This window comes from Sinohyriopsis cumingii, chromosome 19 (assembly GCF_028554795.1).
Source record: "Sinohyriopsis cumingii isolate HCF-2022 chromosome 19, ASM2855479v2, whole genome shotgun sequence".
In the NCBI taxonomy this organism is placed as follows: Eukaryota; Metazoa; Mollusca; class Bivalvia; order Unionida; family Unionidae; genus Sinohyriopsis; species Sinohyriopsis cumingii.
The window spans coordinates 31457855-31477426 of record NC_142979.1 but is presented as its reverse complement, the minus strand read 5'-3'; the positions used below and the strand labels follow the sequence as shown (position 1 = coordinate 31477426).

At 35.8% G+C, this 19572-nt stretch overlaps 2 protein-coding genes across 3 annotated transcripts in view; one reads left to right on the top strand and one right to left on the bottom strand.

Moving 5' to 3' along the window:
* Window positions 1-12013, bottom strand: part of LOC149775382 (uncharacterized) — a 39633-nt gene extending 27620 nt beyond the window's left edge. Inside the window, exon 1 of the mRNA XM_089943439.1 lies at window positions 11900-12013. The gene's annotated coding sequence lies outside the window, so the exon portion shown is untranslated. The remainder of the gene's footprint in view (window positions 1-11899) is intronic.
* Window positions 12014-12073: 60 nt separating this feature from the next.
* The window catches only part of LOC149775381 (E3 ubiquitin-protein ligase RNF10-like), a 49457-nt gene continuing 41958 nt past the window's right edge, over window positions 12074-19572 (top strand). For both annotated transcript variants that reach the window (XM_089943942.1, XM_089943943.1), the window contains exon 1: window positions 12074-12445. In XM_089943942.1, coding sequence (XP_089800068.1) covers window positions 12355-12445 — 91 coding nt within the window. In that variant the 5' untranslated portion in view covers window positions 12074-12354. The remainder of the gene's footprint in view (window positions 12446-19572) is intronic.

Below are 19572 nucleotides of genomic sequence, written 5' to 3'. Positions count from 1 at the left end.
AATTATGTCCTTTTATGGTAAAATGACACTTGTATTCTTTTTAAATACCTTATTAGCTTTGAACAATGTTTAAAGCTTTTATAGTGTTCTACATTGCAAGAAAATGATTGTATTTGTGACTAAATATTGGCATTTATGAGTAAAAAATGTCAACTGATCACCATCTGGCAAACATAAGAATCATTATGCTGGAACAAGAAAATGAACAACACTGTCAAATTAAAGTTACACTTATATATGTACCATGTCTTGCACTAACAAGTATGCCCTTGACGTTGGTACAGCACACCAAAAAGGTCCAGGAAGAATCAAAATTAAAACTGTTGAAAATATTTAAAATAGCAAGTTTCATAAACTTTTAATTAGGTCATCTATTGATGCATATGCATACCAAATTCCATTTGTCTACCACATGTGATTTTTTCCCCCTAAATTTTGCTCAGATTTTGTTGTATAAAATATCTCCCCAACTAATTATTTCAAAAAATAACAAATATTACTATTGTAACCTGAAAATTTTCAGAGGGCACTTTGTGCTCTACGTAATTTGATCAGGCGACTGTTAAAATCTGTGGGAAAGTTAATTTGAATTCAGTCCTGAATTTTATATATATATATATATTTGTGTTCAAATTAAAAATTACTTAAGTTTAAATGTTTTGTTTTCATTTATGAATCACTTTACTACAAACCTTGCTGTTTACTTAGCAGATGGAAATATAATTTCATTATTCAATCTAATATTTCCTGAACTTTATCCTGTAAACCAGGATATCCTGAGAGTCTTCAATTATGTTATTGCTAAGCATGGTGTGCTTAGCAACCAGAAAAGGTGGAACCAGTCTAAAACAAGTAACAGTTAATGTGACCAACAAGGACCTAAGTCAATAACTTTGAACCACAAATGATGGGAATGCAGGATTTAATGTACATGTGAGTACACAGTACCATGTTGTCAAGAACATGTTTGCAAAACTGTTGCTGACACAACATTTACTTTTTTACTTTTTCTAGGAAAATAACGTCACTCATTTTATTTGTAGAGTTTTATTCTTTTTACCTCTTTTTTATTGTACATCTTTTTATCAGGATTTTAACATTTTTACATTTTATCTTGTTTTGCAAAACTTCGTAATTAGTTTAATTGTAAGCTTTATCATCATTTTTTTGCAGTTGTTTATATTTCCATGTTTAGAACTTAACTTTTAACATCACCATATAACCAGTATTGTGCTGACATGTCTTTAAAACCTCAGCAGATACTTACATGCTATTTGTGTTGTATATATAAACAGGTTTTCCATATAAAGTTACTCTTATTCATAAGATCACCTTTAAAGGCATGAGCCAAACTTGTCACTTGTAATGATGGCCCTGCAGTTTTGATGTAGGAACTGTCAGTCTCACAATCAAGATGGGATTAATTTATTCAGTGAGTTAAGCTGCATGCACTGTTTTATCCTCTCACTGTGATAGAGATGGAACATATTGCTTTGCTGTCGTATGTCAATGCCAAATTACTGTAGCTTAAAAACTGTTTGGATTAAAGTCATGAAATTGTGCACACATTATTCTGGTTAGGAGTAGATAACTTGGTCAGAGTTTTAAGTCACTGCAGCATTTTTATAGAGTTTTACACACTCTTGATCCTTATTTAGCACAATTTAGCAAAAACCACTGGAGGTAGGCAAATGAAAATTGGTAGGTATAATTGTTTTTATATGACCTGGTTGGACATTCAATTCACTACAGCAAATTTGTCATGTTTTGCAAAACTATTGAACTTTTTGGCAAACTCCACTGAAGGTAAGCAAATGAAATATAAATGGCAAGTTATCTTTCCCATAGATTTTAAGTCCCCTGATCAAATTACGTAGAGCACAAAGTGTCCTCTGAAAATTGTAAAAATTCTGTTAAAGTCTACTGCATAAAAACTGTTAGTTTACTGACATGTACAGATAAGTTACCAGTCCAATGTTTTTGCAGCTGGTTACCATATATTTGCAAAATATATTAACTTCAGCAAAATTTATATTTTGCAAAACTTTTTAAAAAACCTAATATTTTCCAAAGATAACACCACAGTTTACTTATTACAAACCAATTCATATTTTCACAAATTCTCCCCTGAATGTGTACAATATTAAGATGTTTCCAGCTAGATGATGTGAAGTCATCATGATACCTCAAGACCTGCAGAACTATCCACTCTGATTCTAAGTGAGCACCCTTACCTGGCTAGGAGGCACTGATGCAAAGGAAGGTTTGAGGTTCTGGGACATCATTTAGTCAGAAACCAGTCCTGATTTTGCCACCAAGTCAGATGGCGATGAAAACTAGAGCACAAGGAAATCCAAGCACACAAAGGGTCCCTGTACATTCTCCAGTTTGTCTATAGCATGAATTGTTGAGTTTGCAGATTAAAGCTTCCTTGAAGAACTACGTATATTGCTGCATTCAGAGTGCCCAGTATAATGCGATAGAGGAAGAAGAAAAAAATGATATCTTCTCTAAAAAACTTGCACTAAGAGAGACAGGATCCATTAAGTCCAATCAAGAGAACCCAAACATCCTGTGATGAGTGAAGAAAATTCATTGTGTAAAAAGAATTCTAAGGGATAAAATATGACTCCTCTTGGTTGGGGATTAGTCCCAGATGAGTCACTAACAGAGTGAAAGGTCCTTCAGATCTGCGACTCTGATCAAGCTGTGTGGTCAAAATCATGGAAGATGGGGACTCTTTAAGATATGAAGTCAGCCGCTATTAAACCAATCACTCAAGTAATGGCTCTGGGGACAGTGGCGAGATTGAAGGAGAGGCCCTGAACTAAAAGATCTCCAGACCTAGATAAAACTGCATGACTTTCCTGTGGGATGGGAAGGTGAGGCTTATAGGTAAGCATCTTAGATCTATCTATGGAGACCTTACGGCACTCCTGACTGAGGCTGAAGTTTCATTTTGAAACATTTATCCTTACAAAATCCTAGAATTGGAATGCTTGTCACCTTCTCTACAAAACCCATCCTTAGAAGTGTGCACACCTCTTCTTTTAGGGATACCTGTATGGACTTGTGGAACAAAATATGCATCTTTGAAGAATGTGGAGGATCCTGGATGCAAAGTTGGAAACCCTTCTGTATTGTGGAAAGAACCTGTGCATTGTCTATCAGGTCCAACCAAGCCTTAAAAAACAGTTCCAGTCTGGCACCCACAGGGAAGAAGGTAACTTGGTACAAGAGAGAGTGCACAGGGAGGGGTTCGCAGTCTTCCTCCACTGCTTACCATGCACTGCCCTAGTCCCTGCCACCTCATGTGAAAGATGGGTCTGGTGATTCTGCAATGGAACCTATTTTTAGGGAGGAGAATCCATAGACCTTTTAGAATGAGAGCATTTCTTAACCAAATCAGCAGGGCCCACAATCTCATCTTGGGATGGGTGTAGCTGAATCCTCTAATTTTGCAAACCCACCATAGGAATAAGCCCTTTGAATAGCATCATCACATCAAGTGTAGTGACCCTGAAGAGGTTTTTGGTATGCTCTATCAACACCTTTGATATCTGCCAATGACTGTATAGAAGCTTGGCAGAGAATGCTCTGAACATAAAAAGCATGTATTAATGTCTTGGAAATTATCTCAAACAATCTCTTCATTGTGACCAGAGACGACAAAATTCCTTCAGAAGACTAAAAAAGGCAACCAAAAGAATATTGGCATGGGAGGCAATAGAAACAAGCATACAAGTCTTGAGCTCCAAATCTTCAAGGGTTTGAACAGAACTGACATAAAATAGCATGTAAACTATGCAGATGTTACAAAAATGTCACAGGGTGTTTTCAGGATGAAAGAGGTCCAAACTTCCACCATCACAATTACTTGAAACTTGGTTGGGGTGAAGATGGGGACCTAAAAAAAGAATGTTCCAATGCAACTGGGTCTTCTGGGAACTCATTTGCTTCTACAAAATTGAGAGTTTGTGGTCTCATCTTGGCTCTTGGGCTAAACAAGATCATCACTTCCTATCTCCCTCCTTGGAGAAGGCGACTTTACAATCATGGGACCATTATTCAGTTGAATCTGTTGGTCGTTTCTCCCCACGGAAAGGGATAGATGATCCACTCTCATCATGTATAGTACATTAGGATACTCCGGGGCCCGGAGTGGCCGAGTGGTCTAAAGCGCTCTCTGTTACGGATCACTGCCATCTCACCTCTGTCTGCGTGGGTTCGAGTCTAGGATTTAGCCAATGCGGGTATGTGAGGAAGCTTGCCAGTAGCTTCTTGTGGGTCGGTGGTTCTTCCCGGGTTCTTCCTCCACCATTAATACTGGCTGCCATGCAAAGCCTATCATTTGCTGAAAAATGGCGTTAAACCCCACAACAACAACAACAACATTAGGCTACTCCAATTCCAATTATTAGCATTTAATTAACACTGCACAAGCCACTGACAGCTACATTCTCCAAATTACAACAGCTAGAGTGGATGTAGCATGATATGGTTTAAAATCTGTAAGCCATTAAGGGATTTAATAATGCAGTGTATAAAATGTCAATGATATATTCTCTAATACTCTTCTTGGCATGCTTACAACCAGATGACCCCATGTTGGAGAGACTGTGAAATGTTGTTGTTGTTGTAGGGTTCAATGCCATTTTTCAGCACAAGATAGGCTATAGATGACAGCCAGTATAAATGGTGCAGGAAGAACCCTGGAAAACCCCAGGAAGAACCACCGACCAATAAGAAGCTACTGGCAAGCTTTCTCACATACCCACGTTAGCCGAGCCTGAGACTCGAACCCATGCAGATAGAGGTAAAATGGAAATGATCCAGAACGGTGAGCACTTTAGACCACTCAGATACTTGGGGCCCCGACTGTATTGCATCAAATGTATCTATTTCTACCTATTAAATTGTTGCACATGTAATCTGTGAAAAAAATATATCATAGTATATCAACAGCACATTAGAAGTGCAGAAATCTATTGTCTGAGTCAGAAATTTATAATTATGTTCAAGCAACCTTTGCAAGTTTACTTGTCCATGAACACGTAAATTGCACCCAGTAACTTGAAAGGGCAGTATTTCCCATTTTATCTGAGCAATGTTTACACATATGCCACTCATAATTACCAACCAGTATCATATGGGTGCATTGTATATTTACACAGTGTATGCTGCAATGTGTCAATGTTTGACATGTTCCAAACTGATCTCACAAGTTTAATTCATAATTAAAATATCAATAATAATGATAACATAATTTAATAAAACTAAGAACATAATTTATAGTACAATAATTTTAGGGTTATTAGGTACAATCACATCTAATTAATGAATTTTTAATCGATCCTCTTTGTTCTGACATCAAAAGAAAAATCTTTTACTTATGAAAGCGATATTTTTCATGCCACTTTTTAACTACCTTTACCTCACCCCCTCTTCGTGGTCCTGACTTTAAAAAATGATGGCTCTGTAAAAACAAAATGCTATAAATATGTAAATCTTTTTTTTTGACTATGTTTTTTACTGATTCAGTATAGATGACTGAAATTTCCTTGTAGTAAATGTATATTGGAATGTCAAATAGATCTTGTTCAGTGCTCAGATTGTTGTAAATGGTGCCATTGAAAGTGCATTGGGATGTCTTCTACACTCAGCCAATGTACACACTTCAGTAGCACTTTCACTGACATGTCCTGTTTGGAAGAATGTTTTTGTAAAACCACATTCAAATCTGCCTGGTGTTGTGGACCTTCAATCAGCAGTTTGTGTTAGGGCAATCCAGCATGCCTTGTCAATGTACTATTCTGAAAGTTCTGGATTTTTGCACATTTGGTCATAGAGTTTTTTTCTTTAGCCTCTGTACATATATGGCAAAACATAAAGGCCTCTTCTCTTTCACATTCATCACTCGGCTTAACTTCTTTTTGAAAACATATCCAGTTGTATGTTTTCAACCGCTGCTGCACAAAATTACGTTTTATCTTATGAGTAACCATTACCTCGTCTTTGGATGATGAAGGCTCCACTAGTTCAATAAAATTACTGTTATCATCGGTTGGACGTAAGCAAGATCCAAAAGATAATTTCATTTGTTTTGGATCTATTTTGATTTATTTTGCCTATGACGCCATTTTCAGTTGAATGCTGACAGTATCTTGGAACAATGCAAGGCATACTATTCAGCGAATGGAAATTGTTACTAGTTGCAGGAAATGGGTGCGGATAAAATAATAGTTTCCTGTCAGAATCACTTTAAAATCATGTTTATATTTTCTGCTTCTTTCTTCGGTGTGGTAGTATATGGTTCTAACATTCTGTTGCTACAAATGATCTGACAGCTACAGGTCACGTAAGGTCAGCTCCAGGCTCCACACTCAGTTGTAGCCCTATATGCCTTATGGTAACATTAGCATAAAAAAATGACGTGTGCATGTTTTCCCTGTTTGGGAGAGTTGTAACCTAGTCATTGAAGTTGTTAAACCAAACCTCTGTTTTGTGTTAATCAGCAAAATATAACATTGGGGTGTACTAATTTACATACTGGCGATGATTTTTGTGTGTCAAATCGGAAAAGTCTGCATATTTGACACACAAGTAGATAAAACACTAGATATTCCACTCTGGATTAGAACTGATATATACCAACAGCTAGTTTATGTTATATGTTCACTGGGTTTAAGTTCCATGGGGAATATATTTTCAAGGCAGTCTTTTCACCCCTTCCTAACTGTACAGATGTCTTGTATTTAACAAACAGTATAGAACGCCTTCTGCAGTTATTCTTCAATAATAAATAACATTACATCATTGGAATGATGAATCATACTGCAAAATGTTTAAATATATAATTCGTAATGTTCACCGTTCAAGAACCTGGATTGAAGAAGGCATGGAGACACAGTACTGTCTGATGTTTCTTAAATTGTTTTCTTCACGTGTTCTATAATATGGCTTGTGTTAATAACTCGGGTCATTTTAGTGAATCTGACATTTAGAATACTGCACTGTTGGTGTCCGTCAGCAAAGCATCAAAAGCAAGGCCACAAGACTGGTTAGTAAAGTGCTGATATTTAATTTAAAAAACAAGCAAACAATGGTCTATTGATCTTGTACCCAAATGAATAGCATCACAATTAGAAAATCAGCTGACATAGTCTTTCTCATTGGCTTACCTATAAGCATTTAGTTATAAATATATTTAATTAGCCTGAAAAGCTGAATCTTCAGATTAGACTGTCGACACAAGTGTCAAGTGTAACCCAGCATGCCATTATGGCATCTTCTGAGTCCTTGAAACATAGGACCATGTCTATCATACTATGTCAGAACAAGTCATAGGTACTTTTGCCACTTGGTATGATTTTGTCCTTCACATTATTTGGCTATAACAACATAACTAGAGAGCGCTTCAGTCGGGCCAAGTGCCACCATAACGATTTAAAGAACTACTGCCCAGTTTCTAATCTCCCATTCATATAAAAAAATCTTAGAAAAGGTTGTTCTGTCCCAGTTTGTATCTCATCTAAATTCAAACAGTCCTTTTAGCAATGTACAATCTGCATATCGCCCTTGCCACAGTAATGAAACTACTCTTCCAAAAGTAGTTAATGACATTCTCTCTGCGTAGGATAGTGGAAAGATAACAGTCCTCACCATCCTTGATTTGTCTGCAGCATTTGACACAATAGACCATGATATATTATTTCACCGTCTCCAGCATATATTTGGCATTCATGATACAGCCTTACTGTGGTTCAAGTCCTACTTGGTCAACAGGACACAAACTGTATCTGCAAATGGAACACACTACAGCCCAGTTAATCTATGTTGTGGTGTTCCACAGGGGTCTATTCTTGGACCTGTTCTCTTCATTATGTACACTCAGTCGCTCTCAAGTGTTATAGATCATCATCCAGTGTCTCACCAATTGTATGCTGATGACACCCAAATATACAAATCAAGCCACCCAACTGAAGTTGATGCTACCATCCAAGGTGTAGTGAGGTGCATTTCTGATGTGAAATCATGGATGACATGTAACCAGCTGCAGATGAATGACGATAAAACTGTGGCCATTCTGATCACAACACAAGGACTTTCTCATTCACATCCTTTACCTCAAACAATAAATTTATCAGCAACACCAACATTAAATTCACACAATCAGTACAAAACCTAGGTGTTACTCTGGACAGTACTCTCACATTGCACCAACATGTCATGAACATATGCAAGGCTGCATACCATGAGTTGAGACACATCAGCTCAATTCGCAAATATCTTTCAGTTGATGCCACTAAAACACTTGTGTGTTCATTAGTACTTTCAAGACTGGACTATTGTAACTCAATTCTGTCTGGTTCATCTCAATATCTGCTCCAGAAACGTCCAAAAGTTCAAAACACAGCTGCTCGGATCATACTTAGAGTACCACAATCAGAGCACACCTCTCCGCTGCTCTGTACCCTACACTGGCTATCCATTCTATTAAGAATCAAACACAAACTTTGTTCTCTGTGCTACATTTCACTGTCGGACTCTAGTCCAACATACCTATCTGACCTCACCCATGTGTACACACCAGCAAGATAATCATGCTCCTCTTCTGACAATCGTATACTCATTATTCCCACTATGAAAACAAAGTCATATGGACAGCGTTCTTTTGCATACCAGGGCCCTGCAACGTGGAATGAATTGCCCACTGAACTTAGACACAAAGACACAGTGATCACATTCACGAGTGCTCTCAAAACTTACTTATTTCGACTGCAAGAACAAACTTAAAGACCTAATAATGTTTCCTACCTGAAATATTCTCAGCATGTTTTTTATTGTTTCATGTTTTTCTAATTTCATGTTGTTTGTTTTTGTAATAATATTATTATGTTTCTTATCTTATAGGTGTCGTCTAATGTTGTAAAGTGCTTAGAGCTTCTAACAGATTAGGCACTATACAAAGTCCTCATCATTATTATCATTATTATTTATGGGGCTCCTATTCTTTTAACTTTGATTGGATAATTTGATGAATAGAGGGAACATTTTACATCATAACCTTTGCAAAGGAAACAATTTGGCTTTTCTTTTAAACTATTCGTTTTGGTAAGAAATTGATATGGCTCAGAGAAAATTTTCGTGAAAAATCCACAAAACATGTGGGTCATGGAGGGTTTCATGCGGGAGAGGTTTTATTTATGTATATAAAAATAGAATGTGCCAAGAATATTGTGGTAGTATTCTTCATTTCGTGGGAATAGAGTTGTATAACATACCCTCCATCTCATCTTTAACTGGAAGTGTATGTCAGTTCTCTCCCTTGAGCACCTGGTTGTGGTAGCAACCACAGTCTGACGTTTTATCAATAAAGTACAACGAAATCTGTGACAACATGAAATCATGTTATCTGTATAGTAAATATACATATATTTATAGTACATCAAGGTGATTTATTGTAAGGCACTTTACTGACAAAGTCAGACTCCTTCGGTAGCAACTATATACTGAATGAATATAAATATCATTGCTACCACTACATGTAACCAGCAGTTTGTTTTTATTAATACTGCTACAAAATAGTTTAAAACCTCCCTGATACCTTTGGATATGAAATTAATTTATTAGTAAAAAAAGATTAATACAAATTTATACTTGTATCTTCACAGATGAGATGTGATTGTTTTCTGTTTGAAGAATAAGACACCCCACCCTATAATAATTTCAAAGAAACTTTTGAAGTTTTTAAGGTTACTCACAGCTCAAGCTGTTGTAGCATCCATACCCCCTGCATAAACATCATTTGTCTGTGATTTTACCATTATTTTACACTGTATAAAAAATAAGTTAATATTGATATGACAAAAAATGGCAGCACAATCCAATTACGCAAAAAAGCAACTGCAAAATAAAAAAATAAATACAAATAAAAAGTATATACAATACTGTAGTTAGTGTTGATCCAATTATCAATTATAACCGATCATCAGTTGGTTGAGTGAACCAATAAGATAATCGATTGTGAACTCCATAATCAATTGTGCGTAAAGGGAGACTACTTTTTAGTTGAATGCAAAGCACAAAGGTTAGTAAAACTCCCAGCCACTAAAGTTGACCTGAAATCTATTAATTCCCTTCACAACTACAAATATAAAACCAATTATTTCATAGGTGCAAAATTGCATAATTAGGAACATTTAGTGATTATTACATGATAAAGTTGTTAAATTGTTGAGTTAATAATTTTAAACACATTTTGATTTGTTTTAGTTTAAATGCAACATCATTTATAGTATTTGTAAACAATGACAAACAAAAATACCATGTCCTTCTACACTTAAAAGTATAGACACATCACATATGACTGAAAGGATTTTGGGGGATTGTAGCAGTATTTCAGTTACATATGACTTATCAGCCATGAAAAGTTGTGCTCATTTAACAAAACTGTAGAACAAAAATAACACAACACAATAGACAAAAATGTAATATTATTATCAGGTTAAAGTATACATGTCATTAAAAGAGATTACTCCTGTACATTTATTAACATCTAGAACTCTTGATCAAAGATATAACTCTATAACAAACAAAAATTAAAACTTGCTCTTAGTAGCCGATTATAATTGATTATCAGTTGGTTAAGTGGAACCGATTATCGATTATGAATTCCTGACCAATTCCCATCACTAACTGTATTTAACTTTTCACAAGAAATATTAGAGAAAAATAAATATTTTATGAAACTTTCAGTCATAAAAACAATACTTTTAGATGAATTAGTTTAAAACAAATTTTATTACAAGTAGGCATTTAAAAGGAATAAATACCTGGATTGTCTTGTTACATTGTCCTTATAGTTTACTTTTGAAAAGTAAGTAGGCACATGTTACCGAACCCTTTTGTTTTTCACTTTCACATGAATAAAAACAAGCTTTCCACATAATTTGGCTTTTGGATTGGACATACACCCATATTTGTAAATTCTGAGTAATTAAAGCTGCAAATTCTGGATTGGCTGAGGCACATTTTCCCAAAATTTCCTTTTATATACCATATACATTTGTAAAGTATGCCTCAAGAACAGTCTGGTTATATTCTCCAGTGACTGCTTCATTAATTAACCCCCAAAAACATTCATTACTGGATTTGTTTTCACTATATACACTGTACAAAAAATGCTCATATCATAGAGAATTCTTTGGGGGGGGGGAGGCAATAAAAAAAGTTGTTTGCACTTGCTATGAGCAAAAACCATGAAAGGAGCATACTTTATTTGCTAATTTGTTATTGTGGTGCTTTGACCTTATCAAAAATACCATATTTATTAACCTGAGATGAAATTTTAAATTTGGCCTGTTATCCCTAGATTATTAGGTTTTTTGTGCACAGGCACTTGATTCTGGGGAAACTAATGTGTACAATCACCATACATTAATTTCCCCAGAATCAAGTGCCTGTGGTTTTTTCAACATCAAGCTCCCATCGAGTTCCTGTGTTACGACCCATTTCAAAGTGTATGCGTGAGGGACTGTCAGCGTTCGAATTCATTACAAATGGTATGGGCTGTAAATGAGGCAAAGGTGGGGATGGTGGTATTTAGTCCTACAAGTACAACCCAAGACGACCACCCTGATATTTATGATGTAGGGGTCGCACCCACTCACCCCAAATAAATATGAGTGGACGTCTTACATTGTAGGACTACTGAGAATAATAATAATAATTATAACAATAATAATAGTTTTGTACCAAAACAATGTAATTTTTAACGAGCACAAATACATCGGTGTTAAAATATATTATCGATAACCGGATGTTTCTTTTTCTAAAGGGATCGCGACTATCTATATATTTCGACACAAATATATACTAATTTGTGATAACCTATAACCTTAATATTGATTGTGTTCTTCTGTAATATTAATTTTCTCAGTATGAGCTGCAACAATGATCAACTTCGAATCTTATCTTAATTTGAATTTTCCGGTTATAGCCTCGATATGAAAATGACGCGAGACTTGAAATGAACTTTGGATACAGTCTACATCCGGGCAATTGACAGGCGCTTGACGCCATTTAATGAACTCCAGCGATCGGAAGGTCGCACCCAAGTTGTTGATAGGCGATTTAAAAGCCGCTTTAGGGGAAAATATAGCCCCTAAAGTCTGTATTCAGATTCAATATTCCATATATATTTCATTATAATTCAAATTATATAAATAAGTTATTGATTTATTTCATATTTTTGTGTTGGCCAACATGGAGCAGTAAAAATGGTGTCTCAGAAGTCAGTGTATGTCTCAGCACTCGAGAAAAGTGTGGCCTTGAGGTCAGCTTTCTTTTTTGATGAGAGAAAAGAAGATAGTGATGGAAAAGAAAACAAATGGTCGTCAGTCATCTGTGCCTTCTAAGGCCAATGGAAGCGACACCAAAAAGGGTATGGACTCGCTATAAAATGTTTATTAAAAACCACAGGTGCTTGACGTGATGTTGAGAAAAAACCAACAATAATTTGAAGGGAAAAAATGACACAAGAGTGATAAAAATATCTTATATTACCCCATCTGACATTGGACCCTTTCAATCATACTATATAAGACTCTTAGAGAGATGGTTGTCCTACAATGCAAGACAACACACGTTAGTACAAATATTAGTACCCCTACTCATACATCGTGGTTGGGGTACTAACATGAGCTCTTTTAGCCAAATGTCAACAATTTAAACATATTCCCTGCATATAATGAAATAAATTGAGTATTATTTAATACTGAAAGTATCGCAGATCATTGTAGAAATAGTTGTAAAATGTCGTTTACCTTGTACGATATTTTCGTTTAGCACGTTCTCTATATAGTTTCAAATAATGATTACTTCGGTTCTCAGCCTCTTTTGTTTGTGTGCCATATAAGGACATTGAGGCCTTATTTGGAAAGGTAAACAAATTGTACAAAAAATATGGTGCAGTTTGAGTCAGAAGTTACGAACATTAAAAGTACATATGGTTTATCTGCAACTTTTAAATAATAATAATGAGGACTTTGTATAGCGCCTAATCTTTAGAAGCTCTAAGCACTTTACAACATTAGACAACACCTATAAGATAAGAAACAATAATATTACAAAAACAAACACCATGAAATTAGAAAAACATTAAAAAATAAGAATATTTCAGGTAGGAAACATTATTAGGTCTTTAAGTTTGTTCTTGCAGTCGAAATAAGTGAGTTTTGAGAGCACTCGTGAATGTGATCACTGTGTCTTTGTGTCTAAGTTCAGTGGGCAATTCATTCCACGTTGCAGGGCCCTGGTATGCAAAAGAACACTTTCCATATCACTTTGTTTTCATAGTGGGAATAATGAGTATACGATTGTCAGAAGAGGAGTGTGAGTATCTTGCTGGTGTGTACACATGGGTGAGGTCAGATAGGTATGTTGGACTAGAGTCCGACAGTGAAATGTAGCACAGAGAACAAAGTTTGTATTTGATTCTGGATCAAATGGATAGCCATTGAAGGGTACAGAGCAGCGGAGAGGTGTGATCTGATTGTGGTACTCTAAGTATGATCCGAGCAGCTGTGTTTTGAACTTTTGGAAGTTTCTGGAGCAGATATTGAGATGAACCAGACAGAATTGAGTTACAATAGTCCAGTCTTGAAAGTACTAATGAACACAAGTGTTTTAGTGGCATCAACTGAAAGATATTTGCGAATTGAGCTGATGCGTCTCAACTCATGATATGCAGCCTTGCATATGTTCATGACATGTTGGTGCAATGTGAGAGTACTGTCCAGAGTAACACCTAGGTTTCATACTGACTGTGTGAATTATTTTTTGGTGTTACTGATATTTATTGTTCGAGGTAAAGGTTGTGACTGAGAAAGTCCTTGTGTTGTGATTGGAATGGCCTCAGTTTTATCATCATTCATCTGCAGCTTGTTACATGTCATCCATGATTTCACATCAGAAATGCACCTCACTACACCTTGGATGGTAGCATCAACTTCAGTTCGGTGGCTAGATTTGTATATATGGGTGTCGTCATCGTACAATTGGTGAGACACTGGATGATGATCTATGACACTTGAGGGCAGCTGAGTGTATAGAATGAAGAGAACCAGTCCAAAAACAAACTTCTGTGGAACACCATTACATAGATTAATTGGGCTGGAGTGTATTCCATTTGCAGACACAATTTGTGTGCTGTTGACCAAGTGGGACTTGAACCACAGTAAGGCTGTATCATGAATGCCAAATAGATGCTGGAGACGGTGAAGTAATATATCATGGTCTATTGTGTCAAATGCTGCAGACAAATCAGGGAGGATGAGGACTGTAATGTTTCCTGTATCCAAAGCAGAGAGGATGTCATTACTTTTAGGAGAATAGTTTCATTACTGTGGCAAGGGCGATATGCAGATTGTACATTGCTAAAAAGACTGTTTGAATTCAGATGAGATTCAGACTGGGATAGAACAACCTTTTCTAAGATTTTTTATATGAATGGGAGATTAGAAACTGGGCAGCAGTTGAAGTTGAAAACCAGCAAAATCTGCAGTGACCCCCTGACTTTGTAATCCTAAAAACATATTTGTCAAATCCTAATAACATATTTGTCTCTGCAAGTTTACTGATTCTTTGTTGTGAAAGAATGTCTTGGGTAGTAATGTGTTCTCCAGATAACTTAGGGCAAATAAGGGCAGATTTTAAAAATTCTTAATCCCTGTCACGAAAGGGTTATTCACTTGTGCAGTCTTCATAATCATGCGATCAGAAGTCACACTGGTAATCCTAATGGATGTGCCCTATTCCAGTCAAAGGGATTATTTTCTCCGTTTTTCATTATTAAAGTTAGATCCATAGTTACTTTTTTTTGTTCTGCTTCTTTCACTTTCTTCACTAGTGATTCTAAGTCCAAGCCATTTTAATCTGGTGATCACTTTCTAATGCAACAAGCATTGATGTTAAACATCTGGATGACATCTTGATGAGCTGGATGGAAATCGTGTCAGAGCTCACGAGATTAGGGGAAGCTACTCTGTCATAACATTGCCTATGCTAGTCTGGTTCCCTGTTTCTTATGCACCATGTGTTGCAATCCGGTATATGAATAGTGGAGTGCAATGCAGGGAACATACGAAGCAGGGAACAAGACTATGCTTGTGCTTGAAGTATACATGATGCTGTCCCTCATCCAAAGCATTGGATGTTAAATAAGCCCAGATTGATTTATGTGAATCCTTTGTGGCAACAAAACGTGCGTCAATTTTCTCCAGTGTGCGTTCCTGATGCACGAATGTGTGTGTAGGGAAACACTGCCTTGTACACGTGTGATAACTAATTGCATGAATTATTTAGTACTAATATTCGTACCCTAGTCCAGGTGGATATGAAGTGCAAAAAAGGACAGGACGCTTTTACTAACAGTTTCAGTCAATATTTCTATTTCACAGATGAAAATTTTTTGGTGTAGTAACTCATTTTTAATAGTATTAACATATTTTTTTAAGATAAAGTGTTAAAAAGGGGTCCTTTTCATGACAAGGACATGGTTTGTTTTTTATTAACAGTTTCAATCTAGATTTATATTTCATGAATGAACTTAATTTGTGCAATAACTCATGGTACAAAGAATATAGTATTTCTTTTAATATAAAATGGCAAGGTAATAACTTTTCAAAGAAGACAAAAAGGATGTGTACATTTCATCTATAATGAAGCATATTCAGGTTTTGAGTACACACATGAAAGCAGGGACAAAAACTAAGAAGAAGAAAAAATCACAAAATAAGACTTGGATTTTGAAAATAAAATATTTACAGACTTTGCTACGCATCATTTCCATCAGGTGAGATGATAGTTCTTCACCCTGGACTGCAACTATATCATAGAGCATGTTTTGAAAACAAACAAAAGAAGACTTGGTGGCTTTACTTTGATGGTTGAGTTTTAATAAAATTCACAATTATCTGATTTTTTAAAGATCAATGTGAAAAGAATGACACTGACATGCCTGAAATGACATCTCATTTTTTTTTCTTCTCATGTCAGATCATTCAAATTCCTTTTTTTTTTCTGGCGTAATTTTTTTTTATACATTGCTTTAAGAAATTAATGAAATTATTGTAAAACCTTGGAGCCATGAGATGACTCAGTTATCATTTGAATTTATGTTATAACAAAGTATATTATGCAGAGTTTCACTGAAAACCACCACCACCTTCAGCATATACTACCGGTAATATAGTGGACCAGTCTGGTAGCCTAGTGGTTAGAGCGTCCGCCTCTGATACGGGAGGTCGTGAGCTCGATCCCCGGCAGAGTTGTACCAAAGACTTACAAAAATGGTACTAAGAGCTGCCTCGCTTGGCGCTCATCATTAAGTTGTTTGTGTTAGGACTGGTCAGCCTGGTGTCAGGATAATGTGACTGGGTGGGATATCATGCCCGGACTCGAAAATCGCTTCCAAATTTTCCTGTGGAAGAACCAAAAATGCTGCAGCTCCTGTGCATTCCTAACAGTGACAGTGAAAGAGTATTTTCATTAGTGAGGAAAAATAAGACAGACTTTAGGGCCTCCTTAGCTGCAGAAAATTTGTCAGCAATTTTAGTCCCCAAGATCAACCAGCAGGCAATAAGTTGGAACTGTTTAGAAAACAAATTTACGATCAAGCAGTTGAGGATGTTCAAGTCTGCCACAGTATCATGTCTTGATAAATAAATATTTCTGCATATATGTAGTGTTTTATTTTTATTTTGCGAACTTGATATAGTGTAGTATTGATGGTCAGAGTGGATGGAATTATTGTCATGGTATTTTTCACGAATTCATGTCCAAATTCATGACTTTTTATCCCTATTTTCACTAATTGTGAGCCTGGAAGGTTGGCAGCTATGGTTTGGCTCCCGAAATTTCATGTGCATGTATTTTTCTTGTACATGAAAAAAAAATCTTATCTGTGAGACAATCATTTCATGGCTCCTGAAATTTGATATGCATGCATTTTCTCGCACCCAAAAAAGTATTTTTTCTTTTTAAAAGAATTAACATAATGTGCAAAAAGTTCAATAAGGGATTGTACTGAGCTTCACCAATGTCACAAATTTCGTTTGTTTCCTTATTGTAAAAAAAATATACCTTCTGGCGATACTTTTGTGACAACATTGTTGATTGTTTAAACTTTTATATGCGTTTGGATTGGAGACTTTCAAATGCACCATGATAGGAAGCTGCAGACTTGGATACAAAATGTGCTGGAATATACATGTGTAACTGATGTGATTGGTAAATATACGGTTCGGTCTATAACATGGTCGGGTTTTATGGATCCCGACTACTGTGTAGTTGCAAGGTCATACTGTGTGTGCATTTCAAAACACTACAGGGGCCCTGAGTGGTCTAAAGCACTGTCCGTTACAGATCACTGACATCTCACCTGTCTGCGTGGGTTAGAGTCTCGGATTCGGCTAATGTGGGTATGAGAAAGCATGCCATTAACTTCTTGTGGGTCTGTGGTTCTTTCCGGGGTTTTCCCGGGTTCTTCCTCTACCATTAATACTGGCCGCCATGTATAGCCTATCGTGTGCTGGAAAATGGCGTTAAACCCTACAACAATAACAACAAAACACTATATATATTTGTAAATGTTATGTATACAAAAGAAAAAGAATTAAACCCAATATTAAAAATGTCTATAATGCCTATTCATTCTCCTTTTTACTGTTTTCAATTAGTCATGCTTTCAGATAATTCTTCACTGATTCTTTTATTCTTGTGTCTTTTATGGCTTTGTCTGTATTTATGACATGCCTATGGTAGTCTCGCAGAGGAATATTCCAATATAATCAACAATGGCCATATTTGCAAGGAGGTACACCATAAATGAGTTTTCTGACCAGGATACTATACTCCTCTTAAGCTGGTTCTTACGTGCATTTCAAGTATTGAGCCTTTGGTAGAGACAGTGGATTGTAAGAATATCAATTGTGCCTGGTTGCAGTTCTATGGCAATGAATTAAAGTTCCTTGTCCACCTGTTTTTCTAAACAATATTATCCCTGCCTCCTTTTAACCAGTTTTTTTCCCCATTCCTTTTAGCATTGTTGGATGTTGGGGTTGCTATAAGATCGAGTTATTATCAAAATACTCTGTGTACGAGGTAATTTATTTAAAAAATCTTTCCATTGAAAAGCAGGACTTTTTAGCATGTCAGATAAGACTATTTAGACACAGGTAACACAAAATCTGAAATGCATTCAGGACGACATTAAAATGAGAGAAAAAAGAGGGTTTTTTTGTAAATTTTAAAGTGAATTTACTTTGCAGCAAATATATATCCCGCAATTACACAGATTATTTGATTTGACTGATGAATCTTTTTTAGTATTATCTAAATGATAATGTTACCAGGAAAGTGTGCAAACAACAGAGTCCAGAGTTCATGTCAGTTTAATGAAAGACAGTTTTTGAGGTTACTGTAATATTGAATTTTAAAAATCTGTATACAATACTGATTAACTTAATACCCAAATTATATTAATTTATGACATAAATATCAGTTGAAAATATAAGTAAAAACATACTGGAGAAGAGGAATCGTTTTGCAAAATAAAGACTTTATATTTAAAAAAAAATACATTAAATATTTTTTTTAATGAACTATTACACAATAATTTTCTTTGTTAACTCTAAATATTGATTGATACTGTTAGTCAAAACATATTTGGGTCCTTTTCATAGACAGTAAGTTATTTTCACAAAAAGAAACCATTCCGGTGGCCTAGTGGTTAGAGCATCTGCCTCAGAACGGGGAGGTCATGGGTTCGAACCCCAGCTGAGTCATACCAAGGACTTACAAAAATGGTACTTATAGCTGCCTCGCTATGCGCACAGCATTAAGAGGTTAGTGTTGGGACTGGTCAGCCTGGTCTCAATTTAATGTGATTGGGTGGGACATCATGCTACATATGTGCGACATAATGCCCCAGTGATAGACCACTGTAAACTACCACAGTGCAGACATCCTAGCGATGTAACTGAAACATTGTTAAAGCTACGTTAAAAATCATAATTTCACGCACACACATTTTCACAAAAAGAACCTGTTTCACGAAAATTTTCTATTTTTAAACTTTTTTAATAAAAAAAAAATAGAACTATTAAATGAGCTACTACACAATACAATTTAACTTCAGAAATAGAAATATATACCCACTGCCCTAGTCCTACAATGTACGATGCCTCCTCTGGTATGTGTATTTTTAGGTCACGTCTTATTGTATAAATAACAGTGCTGTGTAGCGTGTTTTTCGAGAAGTCATATTTTTAGATATATTTCGCACACTTGGCAGCCCCTACTGATGCATTTTTACAAACTTAAGTCAATTGCTTTAATCTGACTTTGGTATCTTTTTTCTAATAAGTTCAAATTCTGACAAGCAAAAAAACCTTTTCAAGTTTTATTTACGTACAATTGAGCTCGCTGGAATACGATTGAAGCAGGGAATGCCGAAAGTGGTTAAAAAGGATGATAAGAATCTTGAGCAAAACAAAGCTGTCTAAACAT